The following is a 27,326-nucleotide window of genomic DNA, read 5'->3' on the forward strand; positions in this document are numbered from 1 at the left end:
AAAAGTTAAGACGTTTCCTATATAACTATAATGGTGTTATCATATCTAAGAAAAATAATAATTTATTATTTAATGACCAATCCTTATTCAAATTTCCCTAACCAATTGTCCCAAAAGTTCTTTTGTTTGTTTTTGTTTTGTTTTTGCATGATACTCCTGCCTTAAACTGTGCTAGGTGTTCCCAAGTCCAAGCTTTTCCTCTATCCTCTCCTGTTAATAAATCCATAGCGTTGTGCTGAAGGTGGGGGAGGGGCAGTCATCTAGCCATGTAGAGTGGTAGGGGAGCTCTGTTTTGTAATTGGCAACCCCCTCCAACTACCACCAACAAACACATACTTTTAATCTCACTTTCCCTGGTATTTGGTGCTGTCATTTTCTGAATGAGCTCACTGGGGATTCTGTGTTACAAATTGGATCAATTTTTGTATTTCCTATTACAAAATTAGGGTTCAATTTTTCATCTCTGCTGTGTTGGGGATTATTGTATTATTTATTATTCAAACTAGAATGCATTTGAAGTAAAAGTTGTCACTATTATTAATTATGCCAGGACTATTAATAGGGGTAAACCAGAACTGTCCTTAGAAGACCATATATGGTCACTTTAGGAAGTTGTTTCCTTACCTGTGTATTCCAACTTCAAAGTTTGTTCTTCTGGTTCCCTAATCTGATCTTCCATCCTTAGGGCTTTTTGTACAAGCAACAAATAAAACTTTCCTGTTTAATTCAGTGGGGTTTTGTGAGTAAGGTAATTGCCTGTGTTCCTTTGCATTATCTTTACCCAGTTCAGTGATCTTGAACTCACTGTGATCATTTTGTACTTGGCACCACATGTTGTTATTTTAATGTTCTTGAATGCCTTGTTTCAAAGAAGATGACATCTCTAAGCTTAGTCTTTAAAGTATTTTATTCAAGTTTTCAATAAATATCTGTTTATTTTATTGGGTAAAGTTCATCATCACTGTTTACATCAAACATAGAATACCAAACACTTGTCAGGCAAACCAAAATTAGAAGGCATATGATATTGTTAAGATAGTTTTTAATGAGATTTTAGGGTGTTCTGTTCCCTATACCTGAATTGGTTTCTCTTCACATTTTAATGAAAATCCTACTCATCTTTCATAGTTCACCTCAGATATGCCTCTGCCTTCTTTAGGTCTTTCCTAATAATTTCCTCAAAAGAAAGAAAAAGTCATTTATTTTTCCTCTAAAATCTCATGACACACATGATTTGTTTATTTATATCATTCATAGAATGTCTTATGTATCTTATTTCCCCTAGTGCAATGGCTTTCACTTTGACTGAAACCCACATTAAAACATATATTTTACATTACAACTCACTATGCATACACACACATAAATAACATAACACATGTATATACATATGTACTCATGTATATACACACAACACATATATCACTGAAACAAGAGAATTGAGGCAAAACTACCACTTACTGAGACATATATTTTATAAATTTTACTTTTTACTCTTTAAAAAGTGCTACTGAAGTCCCTGAAATTTGAATTTTGACCCTCTAGTGAATTGTGACTCAGAATTTAAAACACAATGCCCTAGTACAGGGCTTCTTAACTTGTGATCCATTTATACAATTCACTGGTCAATGAACTTGGACAGAAAAGTAATGATGTCTTTATTTTTACTAACCTTTTCTGAAATTTAGAATTCTCTCTTATTATGAATATTGGTAACTAGTACTAATAATATCTATAACTTTGTCACTAATAGAGATCCTCATATCCCATGATGCATATTGTAGGTATCTTGAAGTATCTTTTAAACTCATCACTCTTTTGGAATTACTAAAGCTACAAGATCTACTTCCAAGTCTTAGTATTTTATGTGTTAATAAAAAAGCATGTGTGTTTCTACATGCACATTTGCTTTGTTATATTTTAATAACTGTATTTCAGTTTAATTGGTTTCCTTTGTAATCTATTATTTTATTTTATACCTTTATAAACACTCCAAGGGAGTTACTGTTGTGGCTTAACAGGTTAAGAACATGACTAGTATCCATGAGGATGTGGGTTCAACCCTTGGCCTCACTTAGTGGGTTAAGGATCCTGTGTTGCTGCAAGCTGCAACATAGGTTGATAACACAGCTTAGATTCCACGTTGCTGCGGCTGTGATGTAGGCTGGCAGCTGCAGTTCTGATTAGGCCTCCTAATCTGAACTTCCATATGCTGCAGGTATGGCCCCAAAAAGAAAAAATAATAATAATACAAAATCGTAGTAATAATAAAACACTCCAAAAAGGGGCCCTTGGGTATCAACAGACCGCCAAAGGGGTTCAGTTTAGAAGAAGGTTAAGAAACCTGCTAGGACATTGAATTTCCTGGAGGCAAATATCTGTTGCAGCACCTTTCCTACAAGAAAGATTCAATAAATATTTGTTGAACTCATCATTTCTCCAGGTTACTCACGGTTAATTTAAACTCTGACAAATCACATACAAGTCAGAGTGTTATGCTAAAAAGCTAATCTGGCTAATTGCAGTGGAAGAGATAGTTGGCTAGGGGCTCTAGACTAGTCAATTGCATAAAACTTTCCCATTTTAGGGGCTTGCTATTCCCCAGAACTTAAAATATTGGGCAGATTGTAATTCCATAGGGTTAGACAAATGAAATAGTAGTTAAGAATAATAGTTAAGTAAAAAGTTATTCCTTGGGCCTCTGTAATTTTTTTTAAAAAGCATTGTGTGTTACACATGTAATGTATGACCTCTTTGCATAAGGAATTTATACACTGCTTGGGGAGATAGACATCAATTGAGAACAAAGAACAAGAACTGAGAACACAGGTGTTTAGGAAGATGGCAAGCAGCGTGGTCTAATGAGAAATTGAGTCATGAGAGGGAATAGTGGGAATGTCTTAAACCATCAACTGAGTTGGATCACGGGAAGTTTTGAATGCAGGGCAGGACTTTATCCAACACATATTTAAGGTCTATTGGGGATTTTTTTTTCTTTTTTTTTTTTTTTTTTTTTGGTCTCTTTAGGGCCACACCCACAGCATATGTAGGTTCCCAGGTTAGGAGTCTAATTGGAGCTGTACCTGCTGGCTTACACCACAGCCACAGCAATGCATGATCAGAGTCGCCTTTGTGACCTATATCACAGCTCACAGCCATGCCAGATCCTTAACCCACTGAGTGAGGCCAGGGATTGAACCCCCGTCTTCATGGATGCTAGTTGTGTTCACTAACTGCTGAGCCAGGATGGGAACTCCGGATTTTTTTTTTTTTCTTGCATCAAAGCAAGAGTGTGATGAAGGTAATGTTTTAGGGAGCTTCATCTGAAAGCATTATACAGAAGATACTGAAGAACACAGCAGTTAGAACCCCTAATATGTCATCATCATTTGCTTCCTTTCTCTCCCTATTTGGAAATTTGTATTTCTAAATGCTTGCTAGATACTTCCATCAGAACCTCAAGATTGTTTTTTTTTTTAATTTAATTTTTATTTTATATTGGAGTAAAACTGATTTACAATGTTGTGTTGGTTTCAGGTGTATAGCAAAGCAATTCAGTTGTACCTATACATATATCCATTCTTTTTCAGATTCTTTTCCCATATAGGTTCTTGCAGAATATTTAGTAGAGTTCCCTGTGCTATAAGTAGGTCCTTGTTGATTATCTATTTTATATATAGTATTTAATCCCAAATTCTTAACTTATCCCTCCCCCAGCTTTCCCCACTGGTAACCATATATTTGTTTTCAAAGTCTGAGTCTGTTTCTGTTTTATAAATAAGATCATTTGTGTCATTTTTTTAAGATTCCATATACAAATAATATCATATGATATTCTCTGACTTATTTCATTTAGTATGATAATCCCTAGGTCCATCTATGCTGCTACAAATGACATTATTTCATTATTTTTTGTGGCTAATATTCTATTGTATATATGTACCACATCTTCTTTATCCATTCCTCTTTGATGGACAATTAGGTTGCTTCTTGTCTTGACTATTGTAAATACTGTAAATAGTGGTGCAATGAACATGTATCCTTCAAATTACAAGTTTCTCCAGACACATGCCCAGGAGTGGGATTGATGAATCATATGGTAATTCTACTTTTAGTTTTTTAAGGAACCTCCACACTGTTTGCTATAGTGGTTGTACTAATTTACATTCCCACCAGTGTAGGAGGGTTCTTTTTTCTCCACACCCTTTCTAGCATGTATTGTTTGTAGACTTCAAGCTTAATATTATGCTTCTAAAACCAAACTAATCTTCCTTACAAACCTGACTTTCCTATTCATGTCATGACCACACTCTCTCCTGGAAATCCTTGATTTCTCCCTCTTGATCACCCACTTCCCAAGTAATCCCTCCTTTGGATGATTCCATTACTAGCCTGCCAAACTTATGTATCCTCAAAGTAGACATTTGTTAATCAGTGATATAAGGTTAAACTGGGAATCATAAAGTAGAAAATTTTAAAGGGGAAATCTTATTTTTTGGTATTTTCAGTATAAATAGACATGTACAAGCCAACATTTCAGTTTGTGATCCTTCTGGAAGGACTGTCCTAGAGAAGCAATTTACTTTCTTATCTCCCTGTGAGCTCTACCTCTATCTCCTCAAGTGGCCACATTATCAGTGCTCTAAGGTAGACTTGGTAAAGTAGTTTAGGCTCTCCTCAGGCAAAGGGTAACTAAATAAAGCAGGTGCACATATCTGCACACACTCAAAGCAGCAGCAGCAAATGGAATGAAGGCAAATAGAAAGCTCTGCCTATATTGTATCTACAGGTAGTTAAAATTTTAAGTTCTGATTGCCAAATTCACCCTTCTTCCCGTCTGGTTTAGTCCCTTTTCTTGTCTACTAGTCTTTTCTCAATTCTCTGACCTTTCTTTCATTGATCTCCAGAGAACTTTCATCCTAACTAGCTTTTCCTCTGGAAGCCTCCAATTTTGCTGAGCTTCAGCAGTTCCTCTCTAAGACACATCGTATCTCAGCATTTTATAATGCTGAAAATGGCAGATAACTTTTCAGCAAATTCAAAATATGTCAAACCTGGATCATCACATACCATAGACTTAAATTAAACAATATTTATTCCCTGGGGCTTTTAATGTATGTGAGATACAGGACAAAGAAGATGGCCAGAGGGGTTGGCTTCTTTCTGAGATGGACTTGTTCTTTTCCACCATCAGCAAAGATCAGTGTCTGATTTTATCAGGGCAGGGACTGAGGCTATTCAGAGTTTGTGTGTGTTAGCCTTTTAGGAATGGGAGAACTGTTGTTCATCCTGTAGTTTAGTCCTAGGTGACTTGAATAATCCAAGTTATTGCAAGGCACATGAATTATCATGTGTGTGGTCAGTGCTTTAGGGATTTTATCAAATTGAGAGATTCTGCTACATCAAGGATTCTCAAGCTGGGCACTATTGGCTCTTCAGGCCAAACAATTTTTTGTTGTGTAGGGCATTTTCTGCTGTGTATGATGTCACATCCCTGGCCTCTACCCACTAGATGTAGCACTTCCTCAATTGTAACAACCAAGAATGTTTCCAGATTTTGCTCAGTTTTCTCCCAAGGGGAAAAATTGTGCCTGGTTGATTACTACGTTGTTTAGTTGAGAGGTGGCAGTGGTTGTTACTTAGCCTGAGCCTTAAAGATTATATGCATATTTTGATTTTTCTATACACTTTCTTGACATTCTTTGGCATACCTTAAACTTTTAAATATGGTGGTATTTTTCTATGCAAAATTTATTTTATATACTTCTTACCGATTTTCTTATTTCTTTATTGCATTATAATATAATTTTCCATTATTTTTTCTCATCATATTTAACAACCATGCAGAAAAATGTATACCAGTTTTTCAAAGGTCAGCTCCACAGAACTTCTCTTATTCTCATGATCTGAAGCCTTAAAACAAAGAAGAATTAACACAAATAGAAACTTGGGTGAAGAAGCTAATTTATAGGGGAGATGAGTTCAGTTTTACGCAGGTAAAATTTGAAAGGGTGGTAGAATAAGTGTTATATCCAGCAACTACTTGTAAAGAGGTTGGGATATAGACCTGGGAGTCAACAGTATAGTTGAGAACTGGTTTTATGAACTATCCAAGAGCTCAGAGAACTGAAGATTAAACCTTAACACGAAGCTATGGAAATGAAACTAGCAAAAAGAGAAAAGGATATTTATTAATTGAAATAATGAAAGATACTTATTGATTAATAACTAGGTGGATGACAACCCTACCACAGCGGTAGCAATAAAGCCCCACCTCTAGGAAAAACGAAGAAAGAAGGAAGGAAAGGAGGAAGAAGGAAGAAAAATTCTACCTACTAGCAGCATATTACAAAAGATCATTACAGAGACTTGGTGGAAAAGACTTGTGGGTTTGGAGTGAGAAGCAGAGGAGACAGAAGAGGCACCTAATAACTTGTGATGAGCAAGTTTTCTTCAGAACCTTCTTGGCTGTGATCTTCTGAGGGTCAGCTCAGGAGCACCTGTTCTCTGTCCTGAGTAACCTAGTTCCTAGAGAGAAAGGAAAAGGTTAACACAGTAAAGAATGTAAAATAATCCCCATCCTTCTACTGCTCCTACTTTCCTTTTAACTTACATAGTAATCATTTGATACTGCTCTTGGGCAAGAGTAGTGAAGTCAGAGAGATGAAGGGATTTTATTGTCAGTCATACGCTAAAAGTGGCATGAACAGATCATTGGAACTGTTAGCTAATTATTGCCAGAAAAATTAGTTTAGGATGAATGCCTCTTAAACCAAATCACCTGTTGCAGAACTTTTATAATATTCAGTTGACTTATATCAAGAATTTTAGATGAGTCAAAACATTCAGTTACCTGGGAATATAGTAACAACCCTCAATTCAACTTAGAAGGTTTACAAGGAAGTTACATGCTTCAAAATTAGGTGTTGGATGGGAATTTTTCGTCTTTTTTCCCTGGACACATGTGGAATAAGTGGCTCATGCTTTGCTAACACGTGCTTTGAGCACCTTTTACCCTAAACATTAAGCCATGTTGCTTGGCACAGACAATTGGAGTCTCCATTCTTCTTTTTGTCTGGCTGCTTTCTGGAGAAGATAGTTGAGTTTCCCACAGCCAAGACAAAAAGGGAAACACCATTGAGTTATATTTTTGCATCTTATTTTAGAAAAGAAATATCCCTCGGTAGCGACTAACTCTCTTCTTAGTGTCAAGAGTCTGAAACAAATATATCACCAGAGATAGAAGAAGGAACACATTAGGCCAGAGGCCAGACGTCTTCTTCCTTAAACAGAAGCTAGTGCCCACTTACGAGAGTTATGTCAAGAGGCGCTTGGGAAGAAAAGCAGTCAAGCATTTTGGACTTTCAGGCAGAGGGTCCCTAAACAAGCTTCTGAGAGATCTTTTAGGGGCCTCCGTGACATAAAAATCTGGGGTGGGCACATTGCTCTTTTTAAAGGTTGAGAGGCGATCACTTTTTTGGACTGCAGCAATAGACGCATGTACACGACCATCTTCCCGTTTTCGGTGAAACCCAGGACTTGGTGCTCTCCCAGCAAGAGCGGCAGTTTCCCGTTCTGGCCCCACCGCAGCAGAAGCAAAGTACGAATCCCAGAGAATAGTGACCCAGGGAGCAGATCCCAACAGAGGAATCCAGCCGGCGGGGAAATTCTCCAGGAGGCTGAAAAAAAGCGAAAGACTCTTCACTTCAGCCAATCAGATGAGAGGAAATCTTGCCGCACTCTTCCCCCTCCTCCCCGCCCCCGGCTCCCGCCAACCAATCAGCATCTAGCTTGATGGGCCCGCCCCACTGACACCGGGAAAACGCCTTTTAAATTGTATTGGTATAGTTTTACCCCGTCATACTCAGCCTTTCCACGAAGTTTGGTAAAAAGAGGCAAACTGAGTGTAAATTGAAAGCTGGTCAGTCTTGCGGTGAGAAAGAGAAACTACACACATTTTCATCAAAACAGTGATACTAGGAGGGACAGGGAAAGGGAAAGGCGGATTCCTGAAGGAAAACTACAACTCCCAACGGCCCTTGCGCTGACTCGACGCGCCCTGGGCGAGGGGGCGGGACACGGTAGGAAGAAGGCTGAGGGTCAGGAGACTCCTCTCGGACTTCCTGAATTGGGCGGGATTTGAGGTGGGCGGGGCGTCGGCAACCTCGGCTGTCGCGCTTTGTGTCCTCCCACAACGGGCTTATCCGCTTGAGACGTCGGAGGGGGCGTGGCCCGCGCGGAGCCTGGTGGGTGTGAGAGCGCCGCTGGACGTGGGTGACGCGTCTCCTTCCAGCTCAGCGGTGTGTGAGGTGTCGCGGCCCTGCTGGCGATTGGCTGTTGAGAGGCGAGTACGCTGCGGCCGTTGGTCGCCGGCAGCACGGAGCGAGAGCCGGGGAGGGCTGGGGGGATATGGGGCGGCAGTGGCGGCGGCGGCTGGAGGAGGCGGGCGCGGACGAGCCGGCGGCCGCGGCAGCAGCGGCAGACCCCGGAGTCTTCCTGTGAAGCGCCCCCGTCGGCGCCCCCGTGGGCCACTGAGAGAGGGCGGCTAGCGCGCGAGCTGCTCAGGAGCTGCTCCTCCAGCGCCGCAGCCCTTCGGACTCTCGGTTCCATCCTCGCTCTCCTGCTCCGGCTCCTCCATCTTGGCCTCGGCAGTGGCGGCTGCCGGGAGGATGTGCCGCCTTCTGGCAGGGGAAAGAAGGAGGAAAAGATGAAGAAGTACCGGCGGGCCTTGGCCCTGGTCTCCTGCCTCTCTCTGTGTTCTCTGGTCTGGTGAGTACCCGCGATAACTCGGGAGTTTCCCGAGAGAGGAGAGGGGGGCGAGGGAGCGGCCCAGGTCACACCCCCAAATCATCCTGGCTTTTAGGGTGCGGGTTTCTAAGGCTGCTAGAAAGCGACAAACCAATTACTCTGTGACTCTCCCGCGGACTGGCCTGGCAGCACTCTGTGCGGAGGTTATCACGGTGCATTTTGGAATTCACAGAAACTAAGTGGGAGAGAAAGGTGCCTAGGTGGTTTTGTACCTACCCAGTTACCCTGACGCTTGGAGACGGTGGAGTGTTCGGCTAGTCTTCAGATAAATGTGCTGTAAGTTTCTCGGGCTTAGTACCAGCCACTTGCCTTCATGGTGTGGTAAGGGCATTAAGCAAGTCGGATGTGATGGGTTCCCGAATTGTGATTTTAAAAACGTGACTTGTCATGAAGGTAGGTAGTATATGAGAACTAGTTCTTCTGGTCCTTTCTCGCCTGGTCTTTGGCCTCGGGCACACTTGGATACTTATGGGGGCGTTATGAAGCAATTCTTCAAGGAGTAGATAATAGGAAGTTGTTAGTTTAGTGGAGTGTCTTAGGTGTAGTGTGCATAGTGGTTTCTGGTGGTGTGGCTTGGATATTGTGCCTTAGTAATGTAAGGATAGTCCTGCCCTTTGAAGGCGGGAAGAGTGCTTTGTCTATAAAGTTTACGGAGTTTCTGTTAATCTCTGGCACAGAGATTTGAAGGGACAGAAAGAGCTTGTCAGTCAAAGGATCACTACCACTGTACTTGGAAAATCCATTTTGTCCTCCAAGGGAATTTCTTCAAAGATGTGTGATATTTGTGACCAAAAAGATGATTCTTCAGTTAAAAGTGATTTGCTGTTATATTAAAATCAAGATAAACTAAGTTTCTTGCTTAGTTTATTTCTGCAAAACGAACAGTTTTTTCATTTATGTAGGTGACTGATGGTTTCCAAAGACAGTGAAGTTGTTGCTAACATAAAATAGTATATAAATAAGAGGAAAAGAAAACACTTGCCTGGCTGAAGAATTTCGATTGGAAGATTGATAGACATTTTAGAGAACAAGAAATTTGGCCTCTTGCCTTCATTCCCAATGTTACCTCACCTTATACTTACTAAGTTGAAATGTGCATATAGATGAGTCCACTTACTTCATTTTAAATTTAAATTTGTACCTGAGGTATGGAAAACATTGTATTCATATCCACTTTTCTCTGGGGGCTGTTAAATTCTTTGTAGATTATGTATCTTTTCTTTATACTTTCTCCTTCGTTTTGCCCATCTTTAGACCATGTTATTCTTCATCACTTTCTGAATGGTTGATATGGCAAAGAGGTTACACTTTCCATTCAAGTTTTAAAAACACCAGGATCTCTGATTTTTTTTTAATTGAAATATATTTGACACATAACATTGTGTAAATTTCGGTGTACAACATGTTGATACATTTGTATATTGTGATATGATTTCCATTGTAGCAATAGTTAGCACCTCTATTGAGTCACAAAAATCTTAATTTCTGTATGTGATGGGAATAATTAAGATCTAATCTCCTAGCAAGTTGATAATTATCGTACAGTATTGTTGTGTTTATTCTCTACATTGTGATCTCCAGGACTTAATATATCCACCCTTAAACATGATTGTTCTTTTTACTTTATTTTATTTATTTTTTTCTTTTGTCTATTTAGGGCTGCGCCTGTGGCATTTGGAGGTTCCCAGGCTAGGGGTTGAATGGCAACTGTAGCTGCTAACCACAGCCACAGCAACATGGGATCCGAGCTGCATCTGTCACCGATACTACACCTCATGGCAATGCTGGATCCTTAACCCACTGAGCAAGGCCAGGTATCGAACTTGAGTCCTCATGGATACTAGTTGGGTTCATTAACCAATGAGCCATGATGGGAACTTCTACCTTTAAACATGGTTTTTAAAAACTTAATTGGATGGTGGTGATGAAATCAAACATTACAGTATGGTTTTTAAAATCATTTGTGGATTTAAATTAACCATGTGTTCTGTTACTTTGTTTAATTTCTGGCTGTCTTTTGCTTGAGCTAACCTCAATATGGTTTCTCAACTTTATTAGAAATTGTGAGGTTGTGACCTTTAAGGGGGAAAAAAAACCCAGCCTCATATTGAAAGTAGTAGTCCTAAAGTTCTGTAAAGTTTCTTGATTTCTACAGTGAAAAATCCATCTTAAGGGTTTAAGTAAATAGTAAAAAGTTTAGGAAACTTGCTTAAGAAATATTTGCGTTAGTCTGTTTTGAGGTTTGTTTGCACTGCCAAACTTAAAGACATTTTAAGTATTCTTTACTGAAGCCATGGAAAGGGATTAAAATAGGATATTAAAGCTTGAGGATTTTTTGGAAGGGTGATGATAAAAGGAATGGTGTGTGGTGATATGTTCTGTCTTTTGAGACTTCTTCCATGGGAAATTAGAAAAATTATGTCACTGACTCAACTGGAGGTCTAGCTCTTGCTGTAATCTGGTCTTTTAGGTCATTTCTCAGCATCTCCCTTCTCCCTTAAAACCTAAAGCCATTGTAGGGTAAGACAAGTTTTGCGAAAGAGTCATTTTTGTCTTGTCTTATAAATTGTTCCAAAATTTTGTGATCCATTTCTTTTTTTTTAAAAGCTGTACCATTTTTGTAGATTTACAAGTGCTATATGTTTATACTATCATACTGTAGTTTCTAAATTTCCATCCTTCTCATCCTACCAATATTACTGAATTTTGTAATCATCTTATTTATACTGCCATGTATTTATAAATCTTGGCTGTGTCTCCCCTCTCCTTTTGTTTTTCCAGCCTGGAGTCCTAACCTTACATTGCTTTCACAAAAGACCCATCCAGTCCTTCTTATACATCCTGGTTGCTGTTTTTTCCTTTTGCATATTTTGTGTGATACTTTATCAAATAGGACAGTATTTTAGGCATTAATGTACAGTAGCTACAACAAGAATAATTATGATAGCAATTATTTATTGTCAACTATCTCTTTGTCAAGCCTGTGGTATGTACTTTGCACATTTTAGCACCTTTAGTCTTCACAACAACCCTATGAATGTTATTGTTAATTTAACTTTGCATTTTATAGTTGAGGAAGTAGAGATAAGGTTGCGCAGCTTTTAGGTTTTGGAGCTTGGATTTGAACCTAGGCAGCCTGATTTGTAGGATCCTGACTGCTGTAATTCTTTGACTATAGGTCAGAAAGTCTGTATTGTAGATATGATGTCATTACTTATTAGATCTACATTCTTGGACATGTTTTGTAATTTCTTTGAACTTTAATTCTTATATCCTAAAAGTGGGAAAACATAATTCATTCTCACAAGGTTGTTAGGAAGATAACATGATAAATATGTGCTAAAATATATATATGTATATGATACATATGATATAGATCTTTATAAAAAGGAAGGGTACATTATATATTTCATCGTAAAATCATTCAACAAAAGTTTTTCTCACGTTCATTATGTACAAGATGTTGTTATGGGTATTGAAATCCTAAAACTAGGGTGACCAACTTACCCTTGTTTTAGCAGTGAAAGTCCTACTTCCCAGGAATCCCCTATGTTAGTTTCCTGTTGATGCTGTAACAAGTTACCAAAAATTTAGTGACTTAACACACATTTATTATCTTACAGTTCTGGGAGTCAGAAGTCCAAAATAAGTTTAGCTGGGCTAAAGTCAAAGTGTCAGCAGGCTTGCTTCCTTCTTGAGGCTCTAAGGGGAAGCATCTGCTTGACATTTTCAGCTTCTTGCCTGCATTCTGTGGCTCCTTCCTCAGCTGGTTCCAGTTCCAGCCTCTTGCTTCAGTTCTCACATCTACTAATGACTGATCCTCCTGCCTCCTTTTACATGGACTCTTGTGATTACATTGGGCCTAGCCACACAATCCAGGATTATCTCCCCTTCTCAAAATCCTTGATTTAATCATATCTGCAAAGACCTTTTTACCATGTAAAGTAACATATTCAGGGATTAGGACTTGGACTTCTCTGGGGGACCTCTGTATATGCAGCCTAATATACCCTCCTTGGTCCTGGCAAACTTGAAGAATGGATCATCATGCTAAAGAGGGGGAAAAAAAAAGATTTGGTCAGTGCCTTAAACGATGGATATTTAAGATTTTTTGTGTACCACCTCCCCATCAGAAAAATACTGTGTATGCTCTTTTAGTAACGTACTTAATTGTTTATAAGATTTATACATATGCCAACATGGCATTAGCATATTAGTATTCTAATGATATATTGTTAGAATAATATTAGTAATCAATATAAATATAATAAAATCAGATGATTAAGAAAGATGAAAAGAAAGTAAACAATCTAATACTTTCTGTTAACAGTATCCTTTGTTCTTGTTAAAAAAGTAACAATTTTTGGTGAGAGGTGTGTGATTGACTCACTAGATTATTTTGCATCGTGATGCAGGTGAATAATAGCTTGCACTTAAAGAGTTTTAGCCCTGCCATTTTCTTGTTGGCTTGTGCTTGCATTATTATTATCTTTGCAGTCTTTGCAGGGATTTTTTTCAAAGCTACTTATCCATGTTTTGAGAGTCAGTTTAGATAAAACTAAATAATATAGTGCTTAAATCTACTTAATTGGTCATGCATAAACCACAGTGCATTACAATGTGCTGTAAGTAAACCCTACTGTTTGTGGAACTTCCATTCTTTTCTCAGGTTTCTGACTATATAGTCCCTGCTGTTATGACTAGCTGACTTTCAGATCAAGTGTGAACCTTTATATTAACCTTGGTAAAGCCAAATTAATTAAAAATCAGTTTTATTTTGGAGCAGTTTTAAGTTCACAGCAAAATTAAGCAGAGGGTACAGAGATTACACATATTTTCTGCCCCCACCAGTGTGTAGCCGTCCCCATTATCAACATTCCTCACCAGAGTGGTTTAATTTATTTTTTAAGACTAAATCTATTTTTTTTTCCTTACTGTGCCTGAAAGGATCATCTTGAAGAAGCACATATTTAGAGCTAATGAGAAGAGTCTGGCATTTAAACAGCTCTCATTCATTTGACAAATAGTTTTCAAAAATAGTTTCAGAGTTCCCATCACGCCTCAGTGGTTAATGAATCTGACTAGGAACCATGAGGTTGCGGGTTCAATCCCTGGCCTTTCCCAGTGGCTTAAGGATCTGATGTTGCTGTGAGCTGTGCTATAGGTTGCGGCTCAGATCCGGAGTTGCCATGGCTCTGGCGTAGGCTGGCAGCTCCAGCTCCAGTTGGACCCTTAGCCTGGGAACCTCCATATGCCGCGAGTGTGGCCCTAGAGCCAAGACATGGAATCAACCCAAATGTCCACTGACAGATGTTTGGATTAGGAAGATGAGGTATATATATACAGTGGAATACTACTCAGGCATAAAAAAGAACAAAATAGGAGTTCCCGTTGTGGCACAGTGGTTAATGAATCCGACTAGGAACCATGAGGTTGCGGGTTCGATCCCTGCCCTTGCTCAGTGGGTTATGGATCTGGCGTTGCCGTGAGCTGTGGTGTAGGTTGCAGACGCAGCTCGGATCCCGCGTTGCTGTGGCTCTGGCATAGGCCGGTGGCTACGGCTCTGATTCGACCCCTAGCCTGGAAACCTCCGTATGCCGCAGGAGCGGCCCAAGAAACAGCAAAAAGACAAAAAACAAACAAACAAAAACAACAAAATAATGCCATTTGCAGCAACATGGATGGAACTAGAGACTCTCATACAACATGGATGGAACTAGAGACTCTCATACGGAGTGAAGTAAGTCAGAAAGAGAAAGACGAGGGGAGTTCCCGTTGTGGCGCAGTGGTAGACAGACGAGTCCGAGTCCGACTAGGAACCATGAGGTTGCAGGTTCGATTCCTGCCCTTGCTCAGTGGGTTAAGGATCTGGCGTTGACGTGAGCTGTGGTGTAGGTTGCAGACGCGGCTCGGATCCCGTGTTGCTCTGGCTCTGGCGTAGGCTGGCAGCTACAGCTCCAATTCGACCCCTAGCCTGGGAACCTCCATGTGCTGCAGGAGTGGCCCAAGAAATGGCAAGGAGACAGAAAAAAAAAAAAAAAGAGAGAGAAAGACGAATACCATATGATATCACATATCTGGAATCTAATATATGGCACAAAGGAACCTTTCCACAGAAAAGAAAATCATGGATGTGCAGAATAGACTTGTGGTTGCCAAGGGGGGAGAGGGAGGGAGTGGGGTGGTTGGGGAGCTTGGGGTTAATAGATACAAACTATTGCCTTTGGAATGGATTAGCAATGAGATCCTGCTGTGTGGCACTGGGAACTCTGTCTAGTCATTTATGATGGAACATGTAATGGGAGAAAAAAGAATGTATGCATGTATGTGTAACTGGGTCACCATGCTGTACAGTAGAAAAAAAATAATAAAAGGTTAAAATAAATAAATAAATATATTAAAAAAAATAGTTTCAAAGGTCTTTAGGAACACCGAGGGAAGAATTATATCCTAGATGTGGTCTGTCACTAGCTGTGTGTCCTCAGACAAATTATTTTTATACAGCTCAGTTCTCATCGATAAAACGGTTTTCAGAATGGACAGTTAAAGATGGGAGAAATTTGTTTCAGGCAGAGGGAAGATTCCTGTTTGTTGGGAGAGAAGGAAAGGGACCGTAGAGCCAGATTTTTCAAGGGACTTGATTATTGTGCAGATGAACTCTGATTTTAACTTGACTGAAAGGATGAGCCAAGGAGTTAGATTTAAATAGAAGAACCAGAGAGTGAGGTCAGATGGATCTTTTAGTTAGAGCATTATGGGGATAGAGTGGATTGGAATGGAGAGACTTTGGAGTCAGGGGGCCCTAAAGTGTGTCCACTTTAGAGCTATCAACTCCTATCAGCTCACTAGAAGAAAGTTGATAGATATCTAAATCAAAGTGGTCTAAAATTTGTTGGCTTTTTTGGCATCAGAATAATTTTTTTCTTGAGTATGTTATCTCGTTTTCAGGACTTGAGGTTCATTTTTTGGTTTATAGTTTTATTTCTGTACCCTGTATTTTGCTTTTTCTCTGACACTTTTGCTCATTTCTTGCTCATTCGTTAATATGCATGTAAGTAGAAAAATAAGAAACTAGAAAGATTTTTGCTTATATTTTTATAAGCAGTGTTTTTTGTTTTTATTAATTTTTTCCTTTTTAAGATAATGATTAGAAACACCCTTGAAAATTCTAACTGTATCTTTCCTCTGGAAATTTTTTTCCCCCTCTGTGTTTTAGTTTTATAACTTATAAAAGACTCTAAATCTGTTTCTTTTCTGAGGTAAATAATAAATACTCAGAATAAGTAAAACAAAAAAATAAGTCCTCTTCTCCAAATCATTTGATAACTTGATAATACTGTAGTGTATATTTGAAAGTTGCTGAGAGAGTATAACCTAAAAATTCTTATCACGAGGAAAATGTTTATACTAGTGATGATGGATGTTAGCTAAACTTTTGTGATCATATTGCAATAAACATGCTATATTTATTGAATCATGTTGTACACCTGAAACTGATAAAATGTTATATATCAATATATCTTAGTAGAAAAAATAAAATATTCTTGTGGAACTTTATGTGAAAAACTTTGGGAAGAAGTTTATTTTTGCTCTGGGATATACATTCCACAGAAAGTGTCTGGTACTTACAAGAGGTCTTGGGTTGTTAACAGGCAGTGTCAGATCCCTTCAGACAAGTTAGTTGAAGCCAGATTGCCTAAATAGGAAAAAGGCTGTGAAAGAAGGTGCACGATGTCTTCGGGTAAAATTCAAACACTTGTGTCCATTAAAAGATTGTGAATAATTTATTTGTAATATCCTTTGGAATTATTTTTTAAAGAGCTGGATGTGTTTCATAATAACCTCTTTAGATTATTAAACATTTGAGGATATATTGGAATGGATGCAAGGTAGTAGGGTTGGCAGACATGAAAATAACAAAAAAATGCCAGCAACCTTGTTTACCATTGGGCATTGGTTATTTCACTTTTCAGCTGTTCATGAACTCTTTTGTGTGTGTGTGTGTGTGTGTGTGTGTCTTTTTGTCTTTTCTATGCCCGCATGCACTGCACGTGGAGATTCCCAGGCTAGGGGTCCATCGGAGTTGTAGCCACTGGCCTACACCAGAGCCACAGCAACGTGGGATCTGAGCCATGTCTGTGACCTACACCAAAGCCCACGGCAACGCTGGATCCTCAACCCACAGAGCAAGGCCAGGGATCGAACCTGCAACCTCATGGTTCCTAGTGTGATTCCTTAACCACTGAGCCAGGATGGGAACTCTTGTTCATGAACTCTTAATTCTTTCACTCTTCTCAACAATCTGAGTAGTGAAATAAGTCAGTGTGTATAGCTAATATTCTAGTGCTTTATAATGAAAGGACAGAGAGAAATTTATTAAAAATTTAAATGTTTTATTATTCTCTCAGGCCTTCTTTAGATAGAAACATTTATATGTTTAAAATACTTTTGTTTATTACTTTATAGGTAACCAGAAAGAAACAAAATATTCTTTATTGGAAACAATGTAGTCATGTTGCAGATTATACTTTAGTGCCAGGTGTATGTTACCTGTTTGGTTTTCAAGGCTGTATTTTAAAATAGTTTCAAGAAATTAAATCATACCTGCCTCTGGGGAATAGAAATTGCTTTTGAGTATTTGCCGTATAAGAATATCAATACCTTGGGATACATTTGTTTCATAAATGCAGAGTTTTTTGAAAGGAAGTTTGATTTTATTTTAGGACTTTGTTTTTGTAATGAGTCACTAGTTAAATTTTTTTTTTTTTTACGTAAAAGTAACACCTAGCTTTGTTAGAAAATGTTTTGTAGCATTAACATGGTTTATAAGTACTAAACTTATTTTGTATTTCTTGTTATGAAGTATTTGAAAATGATCATAGGAGAAAGTTAAGGGCTTAAAGAGTGCTTTGTTCATAATAAACACTATTACATAATTTCTTACTACTCATTCATTCTGGGTACTTCTACCAGTACTTTGCTAGAAGTAGGATTCTGGGCTAAAGTATCAGAGGTCAGAAATAGGAATCCATACATTTGTTTAAGATATCATTGGTTGCCAAAAATGTCTTTGGTGTGATAGAGGTTGCTGAAGAAGTGGAACTGAGCTCTGCCCTCAGGAGTACACAAGCTTGTTGTCAAATTCAGATAGGTGGTAGTGTAGTGGAAAGGAGGTAAAACTAAGAGCTCGATTATAATCCTTTCCTTTCAGTATTAATAGTGAATGTTAATTGGGTACTTACGTCTATTCTAAGTGCTTTATATGCACTAACTCATTTTATCCTTATTAAACTCTTGAGATAGACACCCCATTTTGAAGAGATGAAGAAAGACACAAAGAAGTTAATGAACTTGCCTCAAGTCTCAGTAAGCAATGAGATAGAATTTAAATAGGCCAGGTCTGAGCCTGCGCTCTAAACCACCACCCTATGCTGCCTGTAGGCTGGTAGGCTGGAGGCAAGTTTCTTTGTCTTTTGTATGTTACTTTTCTTATCTAAAAAAATGGGGCTGATTGGATTGGCTCAATAGAGAATGAACATTAGAATTATTCACACAACTTAAAAAAATACTTGCCTAGGGGATTTACCATGGAGATTAGGGGAGCAAATTTGGGATATTCTTTTTTGCATTCTAGTCATTATTACTAAATTAAATGACTTCTGAGTGTTTGTTTTTATTTTTGTTTTGTTTTGTTTGCACTTTCAACATTCTGAGATAGCTGATTTGAACATTAGTGAGCAATACAAAAAGCCAAATTGTTTAGTAGGTACTTAAAGAAGGGAGTAACTGGATTGGAGTTGTCAAGGAAGACTTGGATTTAAGGGAAAGGACATGTCCTTCATAAAATTTACTTCTGTGGAATACAGGTGCTTCATGAGTTTGCATATGTGGGAGTGTCTGCTTGACTGCCTGCAGTGGGAATATAGTACTTAATTCAGGAGAAAGAGTTATGAGTAAAAGAAACAGTGTATTTGATACAGGTGGAAGTGATAGTAAACAGAAAAGCCTGAATAGAAAACAAAAGCTAATGGTGGCATTTGATATCTGTGGGGGATTGGCTCCAGGACACCCCCAGCCCTTGGATGCTCAAGTCTGTTATGTAAAGTGTAGTACACTTGGCCCTCTGTATGTGCACTCCTGGATGCCGAGGGCTCAATGTATTCTAGAGGTTGTGGTGGTTTTGCAAGCTAAACCAAGGAGTTAGGCAGCAAAGATCCCGCAAGAGAAGTAGTGTTTGGAGAACGTTATTTTGACATCATTGTGCTAGATATATCTCAGAAGACGAAGCCTGGAGAGATGAGTACTAAATGAAAAGTAGCTGGAATAGTTGAGGTTTGTCATAACAGGGACTTAATTCGGCAATAGAAATGAAGAGGAGACATTGAGCAGAGATTTTTGAGGAAGTAAATGATTTGGTTTGGTGATGTGCTGGCAAGTTGACAATGCAGTACAATAGAAATAGCATTAGACTATTATTCAAAAGCACTGGGTTTTTAGACCAGCTCTTGGTCTTCAACACTGCTTTTTGTTGTTATCCATGTCAAGGTCAAGAGACATTTACTGAGGCTTCCGTGTGCTGCATTTTGTGTAGGATTTTGGTAGATAAAACAAAGTATTTGCTTTCTTGGAGCCTGCTGTGCTTGAGAGAATAAATTCTAGGGTCTAAAATTATGAATCTGTGAAATAAAGTTTTGAGAGAGGAGTTTTTTTTTGTTTTTTTGTTTTGTTTTTTTTAAACTTGGGCATCTAGAGGAATTGGAGGTTTAAAAAAAACCTGGAAGAGTTGCAAAGGGTTTTAAATGAGGAGGAGGTATTAGTTGGTGAGTAGAATATCCTAGTGGAGACCTTATATAGGCACTTAAATGCAGTGCAAATGAGATTTGGGCTGGAGTTGTCCTCATAAAGGGGGTCATTTTTGAAGCAGAATGTTTGACTAAATATGGATTTCTGCAGATATTTAGAACAAAGAAAGGTGGCAAAGCAAAGTGAAGCTCTGAAGGGGGAAGGAGGAAACTAGTGTAAAGTGAAAAGAGGTTTAAGGAAGTCATTTGGTCAGCAATGTAAAAGTCTTAGATAGCCTGAAAAGCTTGGAAATTGAGAAAAGAACCTTGTTTTCAAGAGAGAGTTGATTGACAAGCTTTCGGGAGTGGAAATAGAAGATATTTGGAGAGTGGTAGGTGTGCGTTTGCAAACATTTGTTTGGTAGCCAGAAGAGATCCAGTACCTGTATGCTTCAACCCATTCAGCCCATTTCCATCTGAGGTTGGTTGAATCCAGGGATGTGGAGGGATGATGATAGCAGCCATGGATTTTGGTTTCCATAGAGGGTCCTGGAACCAAGATACCTAGGGACATATAATGTTTACTCTGCAATTTGATAAATGCAGGAAGAAGGACAGTAGTTGATACCTGCTAACATTAGAGTGCATATTCTGTGCTAGGTTAATCATTGCATGTGGATTATTTCATTTTCCCATCTTACAGTGTTGATGCTGAGGCACACAGGTTTTGCAATTTGTCCAAGAGAATGCAGCTAATAAAGGGGGGACCATGGATTAACACTTGGGTCTTCTGACCCTGAAGTCTGTATACCCTAGCCACTATTCTGCAAAGCTCCACATTTATTTCTTGTGGCTGCTATCTAAATCAAGAGGGAAACATTGCCCCTCCTTTGTGGTAGTTCTTATATTTTTATGTTATGCTGTTACTAGTCATGACTATAATGTCCTCAATTCTTGAGGGAATAGATTAGTGTTATTTTCTCACCTTTTCATTTATCTGTTGAGCAGAGAATATCAAATAAGAAATGTAGCAATACAGAAAGATCGTAGGCTTTGGAGAGATAGGTTTGCAGGCACAAGTTGAGTCACTTTGGGCCAGTTAACTTCTGAGCTTTAGTTTATTTGTAAAAGTTAGATTAATATTTTAATCTAAAGGGCTTGACAAATGTGAAAAAAAAGTGACCAAGTTTTCTTCTAGGGACATCAGATACTTAGGATCGGATTGACTACTGAGTTTATGCCACATTCTGTATGTGTCCCCCTTTTCCCTCCATTTTACTTCATTACTCTTTTATCTTCATTTTCATTCCTATCCTCCCCCATGTTAGGTATTTACTCTCGAGTATATTTGATGTGTTTTTTCCAGTTGACCTTCATATATTTACTTAGATGTGTGTTTTCTTCCAAAATAATGTTTTGTTTATATATGTTTTAAAATTTACATAAATGGTATAATGCTGCTAATCTCATTCTTTTTCCTGCATTTTTCCACTTAATGCTTTTAAAAAAACTTGTTTTAGTTTCTAGAGTCATCATAAAAATGAATTCTAAGTAATTAATAATGTGGCAGATGCCTCAGGAAAGCCTAATGTCATTTATTCATTCAGTGGGTATTTATTGAGCTCTTTGTTTGTTGGCTGCTTCTAAAGAGAGACGTTATGCCAACAGATGCATTTGGGAGTATTCTGTTCCAGTTGCTTGTCTTTTGCTATCCCAGTACTATAGACTAATTAGAATGGGTTTGTAATAAGTCGTAATTATCTGGCAAGGTGAACCACTTGCCTTTGCTTTTCTGTTAATTATTCTTGACCAGTTTTTCCATATCATATTTAGAATATTAAGATCCTTCAGGTAGTTTGATAGGAATTATATTTGAGTGATGAATTATTTAGACTTGCTATCTTTACATTGCTGTCAGCAGCATTCCATCCATGACCATACTAGACTTTCATTTGTCTCTTCATTTTGCAGTCATCATTAAAGTTTTCTTCTCTGTGAATGGTTGTATAACTTTATAGGTTAATTTCTAAATTATGTCATGGTTTTTCTTATTGCTAATAGTTTATTTTCTATTTTGTTATGTGCAGGAAAATATTGACTTTTTTGCTTTTTATATTTTTAAATTGAAATAATTTACATACAGTGAAAAATGCACATGTTATTAACCATGTAGTTCGATCTGTTTTGAGAAATGCATACTTCTGTGTAATTCACATCCCATCAAGATATAAAACATTTCCATCACTCCAGATGTCCTCTCATGTCCCTTTCTATGGAATTCCCTGAAGCAACCAGTGATTTGACTTCTATCACCAGGGATTAGTTTTGCTAATTCTGGAAATTTATCCAAATGGAATATGCAGTATTTATTATTGTGTCTGGCTTTTTTCACTCAGTGCAGTGTTTCTAAGAGATACCCATCTTGTTTCATTCATCAGTTATTGGTTCCTTTTTTATTGTGAGAAATAGTGCATTGTATGAATATACTGCAGTTTGTTTATTCTCCTGCTGTTGAACATCTGGGCTGCTTCCAGTTTTGGCTGTTAAGAATAAAAGCTACTGGGGACATTTTTGTGCACACAGTTTTCATTTCTCTTAAGAAGTAACTAAAAGTGGAATTTCCAAGTACCATAACAGATGGATATTGTATGCTTCTGGATATAATACTCTGAGAAAGATACAATATCACTTATGAAAGATTCTATCCAGAAATACATAACCTGAATCTGGTCATAATGAAACATTAGACAGACCCCAAAAAGACCATATTATTTAAAAATAAAATGATTATGTCCTTCAAAAATGTCAGTGCCATGTAAGATAAAGGCCAAGAGCTAGTCCAGGTTAAAGAAGGCCGAAGACACATAACTGCAGGACATAATCTTAGCATCGATTCTGTATTTAGGGTGTGGGTGGGGGAACAGGATGCTATAAGGACACTACTAGAGACAAAGTATTGTGTCAGTGTAACATTTACTGAAGTTGATAATTGTAGCCTGGTTGTATAAGAGGATATCCTTATTCTGAGGAAATACAGACAAAGATGTTTAGACAAATTACATGAAGTGAGAAGAGAGGGCTATGTGCTTGTCACAAGCAAATGGCAAATATGAAGCAAATGGGTCAGAATGTTAACAGTAAGTTGATATGGGTAAAGAAAGATACAACATCACTTATGAAAGATCCACTTATGGTGGATGTTCTTTGTAGTGTGTTGGCATTTCTTCTGCAAGCTTAAAGTTATTTCCAAATAAAGAGTGGGGGAAAAAAAGATTGAGAATTCCTTTTTCTCTATGTTAAGGTGTTGATTAATCCACTCAAATTTCTTTAACTGTCAATTAATTCCAATCCTTGTATACTTTGTACCAATTTTTCTGTTTTTCTAGAACATCCATTTCTTCTGTTTTCAAATATATTGCTATTTATATTTAATACCACATTTATAGTTTGTAATATTTTATAATTAAAAAATCCGTTTGTGGCTATGCCACGCTTTTATAATGTATTAGTTAATTTGCTTCACCAACTCTCTTTTTGTCAGTTTTGCAGAGGTTTGTCATTTTAATATTTTCAAAGAACCAACTTTTGGACTTCTTAATCCTCTTAGTCTTTTATTTGGGAGGGGGTTGGTTTTTATTTCAGTGATTTCTGTTTTTATAGTCTTGCCTTTTCTTTAGATTTACACTGTCTTTTATCTTCTTGAATTGAAAGATTAGCTCTTTTGTATTCAGTGTTTATCTACAAATGTACTCAAAAGCATAGTTTTCTTGTTGCTGTCTTATCTGCATCCCAACAATTTTGACCTGTAGTCTTCAGCTGTAATATTTTGTAATTTGTATTGTTTCCTTTTTAATCAAGGGATTATTCTGCTGCATAATTTTGTTTCCAGGCTTTAGGATGTTATTAGCTATTGGTATCCTAAATGATACTCAAATGTGATTTTTTTTATAAGACATTTAATTATACCTATTCTGTAAGCTAATACTGTTCTATATGAATGGTGAATTACAGCCACATTGGTGGGGAAGAATTGGCAAAAAGGAATAAATGTCCTCTTAGTTTCTGTTTATTTGAGTTTCTGTATGTGCGAAGGGGTAGTGACTGGGTGAGTGATTTGGAGAGTCATAGTGGTATGATGGGGGTGATGGGAAGAGGATTGAGAAGTGACTGAATTTCTTTCTGCTATGTGCTACAAAACATTCCCTTCAGAGCCCTCATTTAACAAAATTTATTAATCACCTAACATTTGGAAGTTTTGGCTTTGTAGGGAGGAGTTGAAGTAGTTAGGAATATGGAATTGATTCTCGAAGAGTTTACGTGTAAGAGAGGATATACTTGGGACAGAATCAACTTAATGAATAGTAAGAGTACTCATTTTGAATTGAGGGAGGATATTAGATTGTCGTTTTTCTTTCTTTCTTTTTTTTTTTTTTTTTTCCTGTCTTTTTCAAGGGCCACACCCATGGCATATGGAGGGTCCCAGGCTAGGGGTCTAATTAGAGCTGTGGCCGTGGCCTACGCCAGAGCCGAGTCTGTGGCTTATACCACAGCTCACGGCAATGCCGGATCCTTAACCCACTGAACAAAGCCAGGGATCGAACCTGCAACCTCATGGTTCTTAGTCACATTGGTTAACCACTGAGCCACGATGGGAACTCCCAGATTGTCATTTTTCTTAAGGTGATTTCTGGTGCTAAACTTCTTAAAAATTTTGAAACTCATTTCATCAGGCTTGGGATTTTCATAGTACAGTTTTTGAAAGTTGCTTAAGTAGTATAGAATCAGACCCATTTGGTCATGCAAAAAGTGCCGTCAGCCGTTATAGTGTGACCCACTGGTACTTAATGAGGGGCATGAAAACTTGGTTTTTGGCTGCGCCTGCAGCTTGTGAAAATTCTGGGCCCAGGGATGGAACTTGTGCCACAGAAATGACCCAAGCTGCTGCAGTGACAACACCTGGTTCTTAACTTGCTGTGCCTTGTGAGAATTCCTGGGGGAGATTGTTGAAAGTAAGGACCCCGTTGTAGAGATTCATTCTTCTTCAGTCAGGTTGGAGTGGGCTCGGGTATTGTTTCATTTTATTTACTTTAGTGATTTAAAATGTCTTTACAGTTTTTAGTTGGTGATAATTTTTATCTATTTCAGAGTCCTTCTTACATAGAAAATTAAGGTTATCTTTACAGGTCTGCCCTTAATTAACATTCATCTTTATTTTTTATTTTATTTTATTTTTCCTTTTAGGGCTGCACCTGCAGCATGTGGAAGTTTGACCCCTAAAGCTAGTGGTCAAAACGGAGCTACAGCTGATGGCCTATGGCACAGCCACAGCAATGCAGGATACAAGCCGTGTCCGCAACCTACATCACAGCTCATAGCAACACTGGATCTTTTAACCTATTGAACAAGGCCAAGGATCAAACCCACATCCTCATGGATACTAGTTGGGTTCTTAAACCACTAAGCTACAATGGAAACTCCAACATCCATCTTTAAATAGGGACTGGTATATTAGCGATGTTTAAGTGATGCTAGATAAAGCTGTAATTAAAAGGAGGAATAAAGTAGATAGGTAAAGGAAGTATGACATATTAATGGCGGGTGTGTATTAGGGTTCTTCAGGAAACAGAATCAATGACATATATCTGTCTATCTATCCATCTATCCATGAAGCATTGGGTCACATGATTATGGAAGCTGAGAATTCCCATGGTATGCTCTCTGAAAGATGGAGACTGAGGAAAGCCAGTAATATAATTCAGGCCAAGTCTGAAAGCCTATTAATCAGTAGAGCTGAAGGTTTAAAGCCTAGTCAAAGGTCAGGAGATGAGATGCCCCAGCTCAAATAGTGAGGCCGGGGCAAATTCTTCTTATTTTTGTTCAGTTCAGGCCCTCAAAATATTGGATGATGCCTGTTCACATTGGGGAGGGCAGTCTACTCAGTCCACTGATTCAAATGCTAATTTAACCCCCCAAACTCCTAACTTTGGATAATATGATTTGATTATATGATAGTAAAAATAAGAATCATGAGATTTAATATCTTTCAGCCATCTTCACACTAAATGATGAATGTTATACACACACATGCAGAATTCTTGATAAAACTAGTATGTGCTCATGGTAGAAATTTAGAAAGTATAGAAAGGAATAAAGAAAATAAGAGGGCATAATCATCAAAATTCCAGTACCCACGGTTTTGATTGTATGAAACTTTTTACTGTCCCAAATAGGTGTTTATGTATACACATAAATGCACACACACATAGCTGAGAAACAATGCAGAAGTCTGTCAATAAAGAAATCTCTAATAAATAATGATATATCTACATGAAATTTTGAATAGGCAATATATTTTTTGTGGTTCAGAATCCAAAAGAGAGTATTGTAGAGTGGAAACTAGCCATCTGTTGTTCTGTCACCCAGTCACTTATTTTTTCTTTCTTTTAATTCTTTTTTCTTTTCAATTATTCCAGAAAAACTGATGCACACACAGGGGCCTTTAGTACACATGTACCCACATGGTAGCATACCATATTATGTATTATTATATACTTTGCTCTTCTCTTTTTTTTAAAGTTTTACTTTTTATCAAAGTGATGTGTTCGTTTTAGAAAGTCAGATCTGAAAGAATTGTGTTTGATTTTGCAAAGAAGCTGTTCCCTCCTCCCTCTTTCCCCATTTTTCCTTTTCAAGGAAACCACTTTCATCTCTTAGCTGATGAATTTTATGTTTATCTCTGTCTTTAATTGCTTTCATGTCAGGTTTAAGTATTTTACTATAAATCATCAAATTAAGTCCATGCTGGTAATAATATAGTTGTGTCATAATTTGAGTTAGATCAGTATTCAGTGTTTCTGTTATGACTATAAATTACATTCACAACAGATTTATGTAGTAAAATATGATTATCTTTTCCTTCTTCATTCTCCATTTCCTTTTTCTTAGAACTTATGTTTGACTTGTTTTATTACATTTGTTTATTTTCTATTTAATTACAAATTATTTCTTACTAAGTAAATCTGTACTTGAGATTTTCAAAGACTCTTAAGTTGTGCTTTCAATTCCATCCTCTTAAAGAAGACTTCCAGAACTTTTGATAACCTCCAGTTTAGTATGGTGTCCTCTGTTCTATGTACAACTTCATCCTACGAATTTTCTTTCTAGTCGCCCTGGGGATTCCTTTTTCCTCCCAGTTACAATATTGTTGTAATTATTGTGGTTTCTCAGATGTCTGGTTCTCCCACATTGAAATCTTTTTGACTGTTGGGTTTATATAAAAGTTATAGTCAGTCTGATTTTTAAAAAGTTGCCTTTTTTGCCACTTGAGTATGTGCTTTTCACATCTTACATATCAGATCTTCCTTGAATACAATTGACCTTTTTTTCAAGTTAAAGAATTGTCAAATATTGGCAATTTGAAATAGTTCTACTAAGAACATAGAACATGTATATGTGTGAAACATTTCTTGCTAAGTTTGTGTTTAGTATTTGGTTGTTTCTGTTACAAATGAGAACTTCTGTTAAATCTTACAACTAGTGGTGATGATTTGAATAGAGAGTCTGTTGATTTGTTTCTTAATTTTATACCTAGGAATATAACTTTAGACTTCTTTTAATAAGTAGTTTTCCATCTATTTAAACTGCAATTAACAATAATTTTACTGTCTCCTCTTCCATTTTTATACTACTTTTGTCTTCATATTATGTAATACTAGTGATAGTGGACATTTTTGTCTT

At 37.7% G+C, this 27,326-nt stretch overlaps 1 protein-coding gene and 1 long non-coding RNA gene across 2 annotated transcripts in view; one reads left to right on the top strand and one right to left on the bottom strand.

Annotated features, from left to right (window-relative positions):
* Positions 3,919-8,190, bottom strand: LOC102164985. Its single transcript, XR_001299035.2, has 3 exons — positions 7,865-8,190; positions 7,311-7,679; positions 3,919-6,528 (listed from the first exon to the last, which is right to left on the bottom strand). It is a non-coding gene; the product is annotated as an uncharacterized LOC102164985 (long non-coding RNA).
* The window catches only part of SUCO (SUN domain containing ossification factor), a 91,023-nt gene continuing 72,047 nt past the window's right edge, over positions 8,351-27,326 (top strand). Inside the window, 1 exon segment of the mRNA XM_003357538.4 lies at positions 8,351-8,769. Within this exon segment, the coding sequence (XP_003357586.3) occupies positions 8,708-8,769 (62 nt within the window). The 5' untranslated portion in view covers positions 8,351-8,707.

This window comes from Sus scrofa, chromosome 9 (assembly GCF_000003025.6).
Source record: "Sus scrofa isolate TJ Tabasco breed Duroc chromosome 9, Sscrofa11.1, whole genome shotgun sequence".
Taxonomy (NCBI): Eukaryota; Metazoa; Chordata; class Mammalia; order Artiodactyla; family Suidae; genus Sus; species Sus scrofa.